The sequence below is a fragment of the Tiliqua scincoides genome, chromosome 12 (assembly GCF_035046505.1).
Source record: "Tiliqua scincoides isolate rTilSci1 chromosome 12, rTilSci1.hap2, whole genome shotgun sequence".
Classification (NCBI taxonomy): domain Eukaryota; kingdom Metazoa; phylum Chordata; class Lepidosauria; order Squamata; family Scincidae; genus Tiliqua; species Tiliqua scincoides.
In genome coordinates, this window is record NC_089832.1 from 14,656,334 (window position 1) to 14,672,855 (window position 16,522).

At 44.0% G+C, this 16,522-nt stretch overlaps 1 protein-coding gene across 2 annotated transcripts in view; it reads left to right on the plus strand.

The window, feature by feature from the left end:
- BRWD3 (bromodomain and WD repeat domain containing 3) overlaps positions 1-16,522 on the plus strand; it is a 69,009-nt gene that overhangs the window by 4,984 nt on the left and 47,503 nt on the right. For both annotated transcript variants that reach the window (XM_066639863.1, XM_066639864.1), the window contains exons 5-12: positions 7,007-7,157; positions 8,163-8,261; positions 9,412-9,572; positions 9,888-10,109; positions 10,441-10,541; positions 11,966-12,036; positions 14,283-14,383; positions 15,352-15,392. In XM_066639863.1, the coding sequence (XP_066495960.1) occupies positions 7,007-7,157; positions 8,163-8,261; positions 9,412-9,572; positions 9,888-10,109; positions 10,441-10,541; positions 11,966-12,036; positions 14,283-14,383; positions 15,352-15,392 (947 nt within the window). The remainder of the gene's footprint in view (positions 1-7,006; positions 7,158-8,162; positions 8,262-9,411; positions 9,573-9,887; positions 10,110-10,440; positions 10,542-11,965; positions 12,037-14,282; positions 14,384-15,351; positions 15,393-16,522) is intronic.

Below are 16,522 nucleotides of genomic sequence, written 5' to 3' on the forward strand. Positions count from 1 at the left end.
TTTCTGACATTCAACAAGGAATCTCTTTTCCTTTAAATTGTGGCTGGACAAAAGCTACTAAATATACACGTTAGAATATTAATATACTGCTAGTGGCAGTTATAAGAAATGTTTTTAATGAGAAGTCTTCCTGTAGCATTGATGTATAGGAACATACTTGACCAACCCAGTTGGTTGATTACAAATGAAACTGATAGCGCACTCTGCAAATATTTGCAACAAGGGAAGAAAAATATTACTCTGTGGTTGTGTATATGGAAGGCTAGAGGTTGATATAACCAGTGGATGGATATTAGAATGTATATAGCAATGTTTAAATGTCATTGAGCTCCTGTGACTTATTAAGTATTTCTGCTGCTCCAAGGTGCCCAAGATATCTTTCCCTAAAGAAGAAAAGGGTTTTTTAAGAAGTCATGCCTTTTAAACAACCCCTTTAAAAGGTGGTTTGTTTTTCTTATTTTTCTCTCCTGCATATGTATCTATGCTACCTGCTCGATATTAGTTTTATACCACTATAACTGTAATGGCTTCTCCCAAGGGATCCTGGGAATTGTAACTTGAGGGTGTTGATAATTTTCTGTTGACTTCTTCCTAGGATAGTCTGAAAATTTCAAGAAAAAATTGGATGGATTTCTTTTGGGAATATTTTTGGGTAGGAGGCAGTTGTGTAGTTGGTCTGGAATAACAATTTCTTCTGGTTGGCTCAGCAAACCCACTTCTCATTGCCTTGGGATCTGTGGGCTTGCATATTGCATTGGTTTGTGTTTGTGAACTCACCTGCAAGGTATAATATTCCCTTCCTCTGGACAGGCCTTAAAGATTCAATGAGCCTGCAATTCAGTGTGGACATTCTTAGCAATCAGGGAGGGAGAAATTTTTCTCTATCATTTAGTATTGATTTCCTGCAGGGACTTCTAATTCTGCAATCTGTTGGCACCAGTGACTGTGGGTGGCAGGGCACATCATAAAACATGTTATTGCATTCACCTTACTTTAGTCAGTCATGTCTTCACTGGCCACTTTATATATCTGAAGAAGCAGGTTTTGCCTGCAAAAGCTCATTCTGATCTTTAGGATGCCACAGATTACTGATAAGAAGTAAATATGAGTAGACATGGTACGATGCATATGTGTGACTGCTCTATAATTCAACAATTTAAAAATAGATTTTATGCAAATGTTTAAACGGCTCCTGGATTCTCTGTGTCGTAAACACAGTGTGTAGGGCAGTTATTATTAATATAGCACCATTGGTGTACACATATACATACCCCTGGGGGCTGGGGATAAGAATAGGCTCTCTGTATGGCTGTACTTGTAAGAGGTGACTAAACAGCCACAGGGTAGATGGGACTCATCAGCCTGGGAAGGCAGCTCATCTGAGAGAAGGAAAACTCTGATCCCAAACCTCCTCTGCCTTGTGGCTACATCCAGTTATGGAAAAGGCTTCAGGAGTCAACCTCGAAGCAAAATCCGGAGCCAGAGTCCCCGAGGCAGTTCATGGCTGAACACAGTCACGTTCTGGCAACTCCTGCGACGCCGCTGGAACCAACCGTATTGGCCTCTGCCTTTCCGTTGGACCATTTCAGCGACGTGGAGAGGGGGGATTTGCTGCATGGGTAACAGCCTATCCTCCATACCTACTTTACCCAGGCTTCGCGCACTGGAGAGGACACTCTGTTCCAGAACCACCATTCAGAGCGCGATACCATAGTCTTCTGAGACTGAAGGATGCCAACAACAACCTGGTGTACACAATGCTTAACAAAGAGTAAAATTATATCCCTTATCTAAGGGTTTACAACCTAGGTATTGATACAATGGAGAAAATAGAGGGGCAGAGGTAAACAGGGAAGTATTAGGAATAGACTGCTTTTCAGCAATATAAACAGTTCACACACAAAAAAACTTGCATAACAAAAGGATTGAGAAGATGCTTACCTGTCCTGAATAGACTCACCATTTCAAAAGGAAACCCAAAGGCAAGGCCAGCAGGAGAGACCTTATGCATCTCTATGCAGAGATGAATAGGGACATTTGGTTCTTCCCCTTTTGCTATTTATAAGAGAGCCACCACTTTAACAGTTAGCAAGGATAAAATACGGTTGTTTGAGATGCATAGGTGACATGTTCTGATAACAGTTGTGAAAATATTGAATCTACCTGAACAGTTTCCATACCGTTCTCATTATGCAAAGGGTAGTCAGAATACACTTTCTATTTTATGCTAAGCTGTTTTGTTCAATGCATTTTATGAGCACAACTATTCTTGTCCTTTCTCATAGCTGTCCAAATGTGCTTTCTATCAAGCTCCAAATGCATGTCCACCTGAGTGGTTCTGAATGTATGTGTGATCGAACACCCTAACAATAACATGTAGCCCCATCCTATACATGCTTGTTCAAAACCTGCACTCCTGCTTGTGTCTTTCTCTCCTCTAGCTCCATCACCCTCAGCTGCCCAGAGATCTTCCGGTCCCTCAAATAGCTATGTCCCATTTGTTTGGATCTGCCTCCCAGAAACCTCTGGAATGCCACCTCTCTCTCTCTCTTCAGACACCTCCTCAAAGCTCGCTTTTCCTGTGAAGCCTTGGCCTGACCCTTTAGTTCCTTTACCTTACTGCTTCTAAGCCTGCATACCTGAAGTAACCATACATTTCTCCCCATTTACTGTGGTACCACTTCTCTCTTCTACTTGTTTCCATAGTGTCTGTGTTCAGATGTTTTTTGTAAGCTCCTCAGGGCACGTGCCTAATCTCCACAGAGTTCAGTGGAGGGGTTTTCTCCCAAGTAAGCACACATAAGATTGCACCCTGTGCATTTGAATAGTGCTTCTGACAACACAAAGTGCTTTACCGCAGAAATCTTTACAGTCACCCTTCCTGGAAAGTGAAGCCATTTGTGTTTGTATTGGTGCCACAAGTGTTTCAAGCAGTGGGGGTCTGTGACATGCCTGGAGCGGAAGGTTTGGTCAGGCTTCTACTTTGCTGCTGCCTCTCCTGCTGGATAGACCAGAGGCAAAACCACCCCAAAAATACAATCCAAAGTAGGGCAAAGCTTTATTTAGAGCCAACCAAATGTGTCAAACGGTGAGCGTTTAAATCCTTCATCAGATGGACCAATATGTCTCCTATGATTTTGTGATTTCCAAAACAGTCTGTTAATAATGGATTGTTGCTTTTGCACTGTGGTGTGCTTTACAGTGACACTATTCCACGCATTGGACTTGTGGAACTTCTTGCGGAAAGTGTTGGCTGAGTAATTCTAGACCAGTACTGTTCAGCGTTTGTCCTCTGCCATACCACTTCACAAGGTCCGCCTATTCAAAGTACCACCAGAAGAAACTAGCATCTTTGCCAGTTACTTCTGTTTGGGAGATCAGATGTGCTGATACCCATACTGTTGGTTGACAAACACTGTTCTAGACCCTCATTTTTTTAAGAGGCATGTCTGGTTTGGCCTCTTTGCTTCTGATTGTAGAAAACAAAGGATCTTCTGTGTGTTTGTCTGTGTTTTCCCCCATACCCTTTAACCGAGTTGCTTGATACGCCCAAGTGTCCTAATGTTTTTCTGTTAGCACCTGTTTGCCAGCGTCAAGTGGCTTTTCACTTTTGGGTGAATTGGCTCTTGTCTGATGACTGTTGTTATTTTGTTATCTGGTGTGCTCCCTGGGGAGCTGGACTAGATGGGCCTATGGCCTGATCCAGTGGGGCTGTTCTTATGTTCTTATATTGTCTTGCAAAACAGCCTGTGAAAATTGCAAAACAGTACAGGTGAAAATTGTACTATTTTTGTTGTGTTGTTAACTTTGCAGATCATTTTAAGTAACTCTCACTCACTCACTCACGCACGCACGCACGCACGCACGCATGCACGCACGCGCGCGCGCGCGCGCACACACACACACACACACACACACACACACACTTCCTTTTTAGATTACTTACATCTAAGGTGGTAGATTATTGTATGTGAAAGGCACAAAAATAAGGATTTTCATTTGTCGGTTTTGAACCCTTGGACGTCCTAACTGGAAGATGTTGTAATAGCCACTGGTTTAGGTGACTTTAAAGGGGGATTAGACCAATTAATGGAAGGTCTAGGTGTTTAGAATTTATGGTTGTGTTACATGTCTGGGCACGAGTCAGGGCTGAGTGTTTTTAAAATATGGAAACTGTGAGGTTATTGGAATAATCTGACCTTGCAGAAAGGATCCATTCAAAACCCACAAAGTGTGTTTGGGTTGCCGTGTGTATGTAATAACTAGTTAAGGGAAAACTGTGGCAGAAAATTGTGGGTAAAGGAACCTACAGATTTAGGATCTCTGTTAAGGGTCTTTTTTTTTCCTCCCTTTCTTCTCCCACCCTTTCGTCATGATCCAGTTCTGGTTTTATAAAGTTTGTCTAATCATTGATTAAAATTTTGTTCTGCTGCAGTGGTCCTTAAAATGCAGAGTTTGCTTAAAGGTGGTTACTTGTTGAATCGTAAGTGTACATAGAGTTTGAGTCCCTTCCAAACCTCTTCAGAATCCAGCAGGTGTCTGATCACCTCTTTGGGGAGAGAGAAAAACTAACTTTGAGGGAGTCTCAGGCTGGCTAATTCAACATATTTGCAATTCACAAGCTCAGTGGCAGTCCTGCTTACTATAAACCTATGCTGATTTTTTTGCCAACACCTTATGAATTTCAGTGCAGTGCTCAAAGCTTTGAAATCCAAATTGTACGGTAGGCATAGACTTATTAGGTTTTGCTTAATCACTCACTCTGAGTGTTGAACTTGGACTAGGGTCCATTCAGTTCCCACTTAGTTACAATGCTAGCTGGAGATTTGGGACCAGTTGCTGTGTCTTGTCTTTAATCTATTTCACAGGGCTGACAAAGGGGAGAGGCCTTATGTGCTGCCCTGAATTTCTTTGGTGGAAAGGTGGGACATAGATGTAATTAATATAGGGTTGATATTGCTTTAGTTGCGTTTATATAGTTTAATTTACATAGATACTGTAAGATTCCGTAATGTATGGATGCTTCTGAATGCTGAAAAATCACCATATAACCCCAGAGTGTTGTAGTAAAATATCCAGCACAGTCCATATGTTGGAATTTCCAAGGGGTGAGCGCACAAAGTTTCTTTTTGAAAGGGGGCCCGAGAGTGCTTGCCTTGTGTGCGAAAGGTTCCAGGTTCGATCACCGGCATCTCCACATAGGGCAGAGAAAGTCTCTTGCCTGAAACTCTGGAGCGTCTCTGCCAGTCAGTGTTGGCTGTACTGGCTAGTTAGGACCAGTGGTCTGATTCAGAAGGAGGCAGTTCTGTATTCTCCACTGTACCCAATATTATTTCCTTTACTTCCAACTTATTTATTTATATTTAAACAGGTATTTATATACCGCCTTTCTTTGGTCATCAGATTTCTCCTCAGACTTTAATCCAAGGCGGTTTACATAGGCAGCCTGTTCTAAAATCCCGTACAGATTTTTACAATTGAATAGTTCTAGTCTTTCATAGAACTCCTTGTTCCAGCTGGATTCCTTCCCAGTCTGGCCTCTCTCTGGCCCTTCGCCTCCCACGCTCCACTTGACGGCAACTCCTCTCTTCCACCGAGGGTCAGCTCATCAGTATATCAGCGTGTGGTCAGTTCTCGGGTACTTCCGGTTGTTTTGAACTGGCAGCCTCAGATCTTCAGGCATACAAGGTGGCAGCTCTACCAACTGAGCCAGACCTCCTTAGCATGATATTACGCAGTGCAGTGTGGAAGGGTGCGATTAAGAAGAACCTATTTCTGAATTTGTGCTAGTTCCTTTAAAAAAAAAAAAATTTGGATTGAATTTAAACTGATGTTGAAATGCAATCAAAAATCCCAAAAAGCATCATACTGAGAACCATAAGGAGTGAACATTAGAGAAATATTTTCAGTATAGAGCAGGATGATTTCAGAATTGGGAACGAAATACGATTTCCCCTTTTCTTATTGTGTATTTTTTCCTCCACTAATATGTGGAGAAAAAGTTGTAGGGATGTTATGCAGTGCTTAGCTTTGGGCATCCACAGGAACTTGAGAATTACTTATTCTCTAGGCTTTAGTGTGTTTTTATAGTTCAGCTATTTTTATGGCAGGCTTAATTCTTCAAAGCATTTTCTTGTTTTTGGAAGATTTGGGGTGGAAAGCTGGCTTCTTTGGAAAGCAAGCAAGCTGGGTCACATCTTAGGTGCAGTTCTAATTTAGCTATCAACAAGCCAGGGAGGGAGAGGGAGAGCTTGCTGGATCTGTATCAGCAGAAACCAGGCTGTCTAGTATCGTGGGTGGAGGGCAGGGCTTGCTTTTACTGATGTGGTATCCCCAAGTGCACTTTTCCCATAGCGAATGGGCTCCATTTACTGATAGAGGAGAAAGGCAATGGTTGCAGAGTTTCAGGAGAAGTGAAACCTGCTGCCAGCCACTTTGAGGAGCTGTACAGTAGCATGCCACGCTGCAGACACAAGGCTAAATAGAGGCTTTCGAATTGCCATTTTGGAAAATGGTGATACAGTAAAGAATTAAATACATATAACACACGTGAAGTGGTCTTTTATCTGCATAGAACTATCCTGGCTCTTGTTTCTTAGTTGGAATAGAATGGCCCACTGAGTCCCCAAATTCTGCATGTTTGTACAGTTGTATCTGTGGGGTCTATTCCTGGACACCCCCCCCCCCGCAGATACCAAAACCCATTGGATAATCAAATCCACAGGTGGGGCCATTAGAGTTCCTCTGGATACAACCGGAAGTGCCTTCCAGTCATATCCAGAGGTGTGGAGAGGCTGCGTGCGGTCCTAGGCGTGAGGCCCTACCCATCATTTGAGAATGAGGGTCTAATACTGCACAAAACTGGTGAAATTGTGGTCTTTCAGCCAATAAAAGTGGCACAGAGCATCCTATAATTAAATCACTAATGGTCAAAAGTACTGTAATACGTTTCCACTTTGTGACCCTTAAGATCTAAAAAGTGCTTCTGTGTGTCTGTTGAATCCAGGTGGCAGCTAATGCACACATCCCCCCAGACTACCTTCTCAAAATCTGTGAGCGGCTTGGTCCCCTGTTGGACAAGGAGATCCCACAGAGTGTCCTTGGTGTACAGACTTTACTGGGAGTGGGGCGGCAGTCGCTGTTGAGGGCAGCCAAAGGTAAGACCTGTGGCATTATGACACTGGAGTTTTTAAAAACTGTATCCCACCATACAGGGGCTTTCAAAGTGTCTTGCAAGAAAAGTGACATGACAAACGATAGGAATAAAATCTAACAATATGTAAAACAAGCAATTACACTAAAACGGTAACCCATTTAGTTTTAAGAGGAGGGCAAATGTGTGTGATTTCTGTAAATGAAGAAATGGGCTGAAAAGGCAGACCTGTTCAAAGGGAAATGTTGAAACCGACTTCTTAAAAGCAGATCTTATTTCACGCAAGACTCTTCTGTATTGTGGTTTGTTTTTGGAATCATTGAAGCTGTCTTATACAGGTGGGGCCTTGGTATCTGTGAGGGATCTGTTCTCGAACCCCCTGTGGATACCAAAAACCACGGATTTTCTTTCCATGGATTTGGTTCCTGTAAACCCTCCAAAGATGCCTCTGAAACTCTGCTCCGGTTGCCTCCGGAGGGCTTTCTGAAGCCCATAGAGGCTGTGTGCATTCACCCACAACCTCCACGGGCTTCAGAATACCTCCTAGAGGCAAAAAAACGCAAACCGCAAGTGATGTTTTTATGCCTTTGAAAGGCATTAGGAGGATCGGGCCAGTCCCCGTCCTATCCTCCTAATACCTTTTAAAGACATAAAAACATCACTTTTGGTTTTCACCTGAAAACTAGAAATCATTTTTTAAAATCTCTGGGAGGCATTCTGAAACCTGCAGAGGGCGTGGGCGGCCTCTGTGGGCTTCAGAAAGCCCTCTGAAGGGAACTGGAGCAGAACTTTGGAGGCATCTTCAGAGGGTTTAAAGGGGCCTAAACCACTGATAGAAAATCCATGGATAAGTAGGCTCAACCGGTATACAACTTTGCAAGGAAGGGATGGATGGAAAGAAGCTCAACCAAGTCTTTGGTGTTTATCCTCATATCGGGGACCTTCAGGACTTGGTTGCAGATACCAGCTCTTCGGTTTTTGACCAGCTTTTTTTTCCTCCTTCACTCAGACTGCAGACACACATCATGGAAGGTATCAGCATTTGCAGCACTCCACAGGGGCAGGCCTCCCGAACTCCCCCTAAACTATGGGAAACCACCAAATGTGGGTAAGGAAAAAAAAAACTTGCTTTAAAATGAGCCACATTAAAAATTGTCCTCATATTTTATTTTTGAGGAAGAACTTTTTTTTCCTCCGCCCAGATGTGAATTGCAGATTTGCAAAAACGTGGAAAGAATGCTAGCATAAAGGGGCAAGTGATTTTTTTTTCCTTGTTGTGGCAGTTCATCTACTTCTGTAGTATCTGTAGAACACATTCCGACAACTTTCTATGTTGACTGTAAAGGAAATCGGTTTTGTAGAATTTGAAAGTCCAGGCCACCTGGAGGGGAGCTGTAACTCAGCGAAGGGGCGTCTGCTTTGCATGAAGAAAGTCCCAGGTTCATTCCCTCCCATCTTTACGTAGAATAGAAAATACAGACGGCCCACTTTACCTGCTGATTTGGGACCTGCAGGTTTAATTATCGGTGGGTTCCAAACCTGTGGGGTGGGTCCAACCTATACCCTCCAGAGGCAATGAGAGCTGAGCTCCTGTTGCCTCCAGAGGACCGTCTGAGGACCAAGGATGTCTCCTTAGGCATCAGAAGGCCTTCTGAGGCCTCAGGAAGGCTGTAAATCAAGAGATAGCTCTGTACTGGATACATTGATTGGCAGTGGCTCTCCAGAATTTCAGATAGGAATTGTAGGTGGGCCCTCAGAATCCACAGGGGTTCCATTCCCAGAACCCCTATGGATGCTGAAATACTCTGATGATTTTCAGCCTTCCAGAGGCCTTACAAGGCCTTCTGAGGGCCAGGGAGTCATAGGCAAATATGGTTTCCAGGGCTTATGCAGAGTGAAAGATGGTGGTCAAGGCTCTCGGGCCTGAAAGAAGGGAACCTTTGTTTTTGCCCTGGTGTTGGAAACCTGCCCCCTGCTTGTACTATGAATGAATGCTTTGTTAGACTTTCAGTGTATAAGAGCACTGGTTGTGGGGTTTGCTAGGATAGGAAGGAGTAGAGAATGAAGATGCCCCTGATCCCATGCATCCCATCCCAAAGGTTTCCAGACATTCTGAACTTCTAATGCTGGAAGAGCACTCAAGTTCTGCTTCAGTGACAACAGCAACAGTGATGGACACCATCCAGACCATCAGTATGAATTGGGTCCAAGTCACTTTGGCTCAAAGGAGTAATTTTGCATTTTTCTCCCTTTTCCAGTAAATATAATCTCTGCCAGGCAGTCAACTGGATATGGACGTTTCAGCCATTTATTCCCAACATCCTTCTATCAGCACATTAAGATGCACAAGAGGATTCTGGGACATTTGTCATCTGTGTACTGTGTAGCATTTGATCGCAGTGGGAGACGAATTTTCACAGTGAGTTGAACAAATCTGCAGTATTCCAAGATGTTGGGTGGCTTGATTTTTTTGCTGCCCTCAATGTTTCCTGGAAGAAAGTGAATTACTGTGCCCTCCAGAAAGAAAATACAAGGGTTTGGTAATTATTGGTGGAGGTTCTGTTCCTGCAACCCCCTTTGGTTATGGAAAAACACGGGTATTTACACCCGTGGTTTTCAGCCCCCAACCTCTGTACCTGTATACCTCCACACTAATAGTGGGTATGGTTACACTTGCACATGCTACAGTTTTGGTTATGGTTTTTGTGTGTGTGTGTGTCTATGAAATATTTAGGGTTCAGATGATTGCCTGGTGAAAATCTGGGCTACAGATAATGGACGTCTGCTCTCAACCCTCCGTGGTCATTCAGCTGAAATTTCTGACATGGCTGTGAGTTACGAAAACACCCTCCTTGCCGCAGGCAGCTGTGACAAGGTAGTGAGAGTCTGGTGTCTTCGCACCTGCGCACCTGTTGCTGTGCTCCTGGGCCACTCGGCTTCTATTACTTCCATACAGGTAAATCAGGACAATGGTTTTCCCTTGTCTTTCATTTCTGTATAGCCCCAAGTTACTGATATACATCCGATTGACTGCATGTATATGAAATCCACCCCAAATGACTTGAAAGGCTGATCCATCAACTGATCTCGTTTGTGGAGTGTATTGATGGAGCCTGACATCCTTTCCCGTGGCCCAAAGCAGTTTGAGACAGCCTAACCTGGTGCTAGCTGCATCCCTTCAGTAGCCATGTGGCAAACCACCATGCAGCTGTTGTTGTCTTTTATCCGCTAGACTGAACTTGGGAAATCATGAAGCATAACTGTGACTTTTTTGTTTTTAATTTTAGTTTTCTCCATCAAGAAAAGGAACAACTAGATACCTCACTTCTACGGGTGCTGATGGAACAATCTGCTTCTGGCAGTGGCATTTAAACTCAATGAAATTTAAGTATGTATGTCTGGTTGCTACAAGAAATTAATTGTGTCATCAACTGATGTTGATAAGTTGTAGTGTCTAAAACAATGGAACGAGTTTGGAAGAGAAAACTTTACAACTCTTAAATTAACCGTGGACAAGTGAAAAAGGTTCACTTCCTTTTTTATCTTGAGACTTGATGTTTTGGATGGAAAACAGAACTATTGCACTGTGCTGACTTTTCTAGGAGCTGTGTTGTATTAGCTTGATGCATATGATCATATATATATATATATGATCCTAAGGGGTTCCAAGCCCCCCAGCTTCATCCTTACGTTTGGCATGAGACTATGATAGAGTAATCACCTCTCCCTGTGTTGACAAAGCCTAGGAGCTATGGTTAAACTATGGTTTACAAACCAGGCTACAAAACTGGGATATGAGTTTGTTTAGCATAGGTAACCGGGTTTATACGGCAGGTGAAGGTTTGATTTCATTTACAGTTCCTGACATGAAAACAGGTGTGGAGGGATTGCGTTTGTTAAATTGTCTAAAACGGGTCCTTTAGTAAAATGATTGGTCCATTTAGCTTTGTACTGTCCAGAAGTTCCAAGTTCTTGAGCAGAGAAATGTCCCATCTCTGTCAGTTGAAGAAGCCATTAAACTGGACTTTGATTATGATCAGCCATCTGATCATGATGGGAATTGTGACCCGTGGGCCCTTGTGCACTGCCATTAATTGGTGGAACCTTCTTTCAAGCGAAACCCAGAACAGGAAATCTCCCAATGACTGGAATGTTGTCATTTTGAAGGGCATGCTTAAGACCTTGTCTCAACCAGGAGATTTTTTTGGCCCTAATTGAGAGTTTGTAGTCTCAGGTGGCTGCAGAAAGTTGGATGATAAGATTATTGAGACTGTTGGCATAATTTGCTGGCTGGTCTTTCCAAAGCATCCTGCATCTTTTTTTTTATATATCATTTTGCTTTTTGAGGTGGGGGGAGGGTAAATTCATGATCTTGGGGGCCAGCAGAGAATTGACTCCAGTGTTTTCTTCTTTCTGGGAAAAGTGTAACCTTCCAGCTTTAAATATGTGCATTCAGGAAATTGGTTGCTCTGTTTTAAAAAAAAAAAAAAGCCTCATAAAGGCCAATTCCATTAGCTTTAATTGGATGTACACCATCTAGCAACAGTTTGGTTCCAAATGGCTTTGATGTTGACAGATTGCAAACTCACAGCTTGTCAAATTTTTCTTTTTTCCTGTTGCATGTCGATCTTTCTGTTAGGAAACGGTTCCCTTTCCAGTATGTTGGTAACTAGGATCCTGTTCTGTGAGCTGTTGCGGGTTTTCAGCAGCAGTCTTTTGTATAAATATGAATTCTTTCTTTAACATAAGCCGCAATAACCTTTGCACCACCTAAGGTAAAGTGACTTACAATGCTGCATATTTACATTTCAGGGAACGGCCAATCAAATTTGCTGAGAGATCCAGACCTGGTGTTCAGATATCTTGTTCATCTTTCAGTTCCGGTATGTACAAGTTTTCCATGGAAAATAAATTACCTCTGGGGTATAAACATTTCTTATGTAACTCATTCAGGTCCTTGTGTTTTGGCCCCTCTCCCCCAAAAAGATTGCTCTGTGTTTCAGAATTACAGCCAACAATTGAGTTTGGTGTGGAAACTCTGATTTTGTAGAATTTCTTAGAGCAGGGCTTTTCAAGCGTTTGGGCCTCTTCAGCCTAGAAAAAAGGCGCCTGAGGGGGGACATGATTGAGACGTACAAAATTATGCAGGGGATGGACAGAGTGGATAGGGAGATGCTCTTTACACTCTCACATAACACCAGAACCAGGGGACATCCACTAAAATTGAGTGTTGGGAGAGTTAGAATAGACAAAAGAAAATATTTCTTTATTCGGCGTGTGGTTGGTCTGTGGAACTCTTTGCCACAGGATGTGGTGATGGCGACTGGCCTGGATGCCTTTAAAAGGGGATTGGACAAGTTTCTGGAGGAAAAATCCATTACGGGGTACAAGCCATGATGTGAATGTGCAACCTCCTGATTTTAGAAATGGGTTATGTCAGAATGCCAGATGCAAGGGAGGGCACCAGGATGAGGTCTCTTGTTGTCTGGTGTGCTCCCTGGGCATTTGGTGGGCCGCTGTGAGATACAGGAAGCTGGACTAGATGGGCCTATGGCCTGATCCAGTGGGGCTGTTCTTATGTTCAAACTGGGGTGTCGCGACGCCCCAGCCTGTGAGCCCTGGCCTCTCTGCACCTTTAAGGGATGGGGCAGCCTGGAGGCAGGGAGGAGGCAGTGGCGCGATCCCCAGGATTGTGCCGCCCAGGGGGGCTGCAGGGGCTTGGGTGCACTTCCCAAGCCTCCTGCAGCCTCCCCAGGCTGCGGGGAGCCTGGCGCGACCCACAGCAGGGCTCCCCACAGCAGTGAAAGTAAATGCGGTGCAATCACGAGCGCGGGCTTCCTGCAGCCTGGGGAGGCTGGGGAGGCTGCAGGAGGCTTGGGTAAGTGCACCCAAGTCCCTGCAGCCCCCCCTGGGTGGCGCGATCCTGGGGATCGTGCCGCTGCCTTCCCCCCCCCCGCTTCCCCCCCCCTACGCAAGTACTTAGTGGCTCTCAAACTCTCCCAGAGAGTTTGAGAACCGCTGTCTTAGAGGAACCAACAGTAATCAGCAAACTTTTCTGGCAAGTTATTGGATATGAGAAAATTTTAGCTGACTTGATTGCTTTTAGTGAACATAATTGATGGGGGTTTCAGTTGTGGTCCAAATAAGCAAGCATGCAGTGCCATGTTATTAAATCCATATTCAGCGCCAGCATTAATGGATTTTGCTGGCAGCTTTTCTTTGGGAGCTGACTCTTTGCTAGGATCTCCATTCTTGAACAGTTTGCTCAGAACTTTGTGAGGAATTCCTCCTTGTTTCTGTTTGTCATATCACTGCAGCAAAGCGCTTAGCTATTCTTGCAGCACAATCCTCTGCCTGTCTACTCAGAAGTGATTCCCATTGTATTCAGTGGGGCTTACTTTCAGGAGAGAGTGTATAGGGATTGCAGCCTCAGTTCTGCTTCACTGGGGTTGTAACATGAGCTTAAGCTCTCTGACAGATTTTGGGGGTTCCAGTCCATCCATCCATTTTTTCATTAGAGAAACCTTGCTGGATCAGGCCAAGCCCATCTAGTCCAGAGTCCTGCTTCCCACAATAGCCCATCAGGTGCATTTTAGAAGACAACAAGCGGAAGATGAAGGCAGGCCCCTCTCCTGTTGTTTAGGGCAGTGATCTTCAACCTTTTTTCATGCCACAGCCCCAAATATAGTATGAGGCTGAAGACCCACAGTTGATCTTGCCCCCTTCCCAGGACCCTATTCACCCACCCCACTCCACCCCTGTCGTCGTCCACTCTATGCCCTCCCAGCACTGTTCACTGTAATGAAATATTCTTATTAGAGAGAGCAGAAAAACGTTACCATGAAGCCTGGCACTGGTGAAAGCTATTTTAGCACAAATACTAAGAATCTGAGCAGGACTGGGACACAGTCTCTTCGTACCCGAAGGGGTATATCAGATGCCTCCCTCTTTACTTGGTGGTACTCCAGTCCGTTCTACAATCTTTTCCATTCAGGTTGCTGCAACTGAGGTTTTATGGCCCCAAGATTGAAGAACACTGGTTTGTGTTCAACACATTCAACGCTGGTTGAATGCTTAGCGAATGACTAATTTTTAAAAGCACATTGCTTTCTCCCTACTTCTGCTCCAGGTGGCATGTTTATTGCAACAGGGAGCACTGACCACGTGATAAGACTGTATTATCTGGGCTCTGAATCTCCGGAGAAGGTGGCTGAGTTAGAATCTCACACGGTAAGCACAACGCAAGAAATCTATGTTAATTTTTTTTTTTAGTTAACAGCTTAGGTCTTATTTGCTGTACAGGCTCACCCTGATCAGAACTAGATGCATTGTTGTGACTTGCATTTCAGAAAAGAGGTCAGAAATGGCTGTATTTCTGTGCTGGACCACCTGCTTTGCATGCAAAGGCCCAGGTCTATACAATCTCCAGCGAGGGCAGCAGAAGGTTCCTGCCTGAAACCCTGGAGAGCCACAAGCAGTCATTGTCAGTAATGCTGACAAGGGTATCTTAGAGATCGCCTATTCCCATACAGTCCGGCTCATCAGAGAAGGCCTTTTTACAAGTGCCGCCGCCTAGGGAGGTACGTGGGGCCTTCTCAGTAGTGGCACCAACGCTATGGAACTCCCTTCCCCTTGACTTAAGAATGGCTGCCTCTCTTGAGACCTTTCGACGAGGCCTGAAGACCCTTCTGTTTAAACAAGCCTTCTGAGTTCTCGGCCTTTTTAACATCTTTTTAACATCTTTTAATATTTTTTACAGGCCTGATTCTTTTATGATTTGCTGCTGCTCTATGCTCTTTTTACCTATTTTTTTATTCTGACTGCTGCTTTTATGATGTGTTAATATGTTTTTATTTGTTTTAAATTGTGTTTTTTAATCTGGTGTAAGTCGCCTTGAGTCCCTTCGGGGAGAAAGGCGGGGTAAAAATAAAGTTGTTGTTGTTGTTGTTGTTGGGGAGAAAGGCGGGGTAAAAATAAAGTTGTTGTTGTTGTTGTTGTTTTTGTTGTTGTTGTTATTATCATTATTATCATTATTATTATGCTGAGCTAGCGGGCCCAGTGGCCTGACTCAGCAGGAAGGAAGAGGCTTTCTCTAGAACCCATGGAGCACATTATGAGACACATAGGAAAAGGGAGCTGCACTTTACTTGCCTGGAAACGAACACCCTCGACTTAAGCACTTTTCTTTTACTTTAAAGGACAAAGTAGTTGCTGTGCAGTTTTGCAACAGTGGAGACAGGTAAGCAGTTGTGCTGGTTTTCTTCTGTTCTTGGACAGATGATATTTTGCAGATCTTGTTTTAAAAGCCTCACACAACTTTTTGGAAAAAATGCAAGCGGTTACTATAGACGTTCTGCTTTTTTGAATGCAGTTTCTTTTTTGGCAGTTATAAAACAATCCAGTGACAATCTTCAGTCTGCTTGGATTTCTGACTTTTGTCCCATTTGAAATTGAGAGGAGATTCCCTGTTAATTTCCAGTGGTGTCAGGACTTCGCACTAAATAGATCTAAACAACGTTGTGTGTACCTCACTCGATTTCTCTGCTCTTGGCTACCAATTGTTTGAGGTCTGCTTGCTGAATATGTCAACTGGCTGCAGGTTGTGCCTCATTATCCACCAGGGTTCCGTTCCGAACCCTGGTGGATAAAATAATCAGTGAAAACCAAATCAGTGGCAAAATAACTTTAAAGATCCACTTCCAGGTTTCTTGCTCTTCCATTGTCGCCCCAAAATGCTTTGGTATAGATCAGGGGTGTCTGAAGTTTTTGGCAGGAGGGCCACATCGTCTCTCTGACACTGTGTCAGGGGCCGGGGGGGAGGAGAGAATAAATTTACATTTAAAATTTGAATAAATTTACATAAGTTTACATAAATGAATATATTAAAGATGAACTTATATGAATGAATGAAGGTCTTGCAATACCTCAAGGCCTATAAAAGGCCTTGCATAAAGCAAGGCCGGCCTTTCCTTTGCTGCTGCTACTGCATCACAGACGTGAAACAACAAGCAGTGGAGGGAGCCCACAGCTCACGCGAGAGGTCAAACAGTCCCCTTCCCAGGTGTCGGGCCAGTGTGGGCTCCAACAAATCTCTGGAGGGCCAGAGGCTCATTGAAGACTGGGGGCTCCCTGAGGGACGCATTGAGAGGCCTTGAGGGCTGCAAGTGGCCCCAGGGCCGGGGTTTGCGTCCCCCTGGTATAGATGATATTCCACAGCCAGCCACTAGATGGGAATCTAGTGGAATGAAATTATAATTATTTAACAGCATGAAGGTAGGAAATGGAATTTTGGTGCTTTTCCCCCCTTATTACAAGGCATTTAAAGGTGGACCTTGGTATCAGTGCTGAGTCAAATCAGTGGATGCCAAA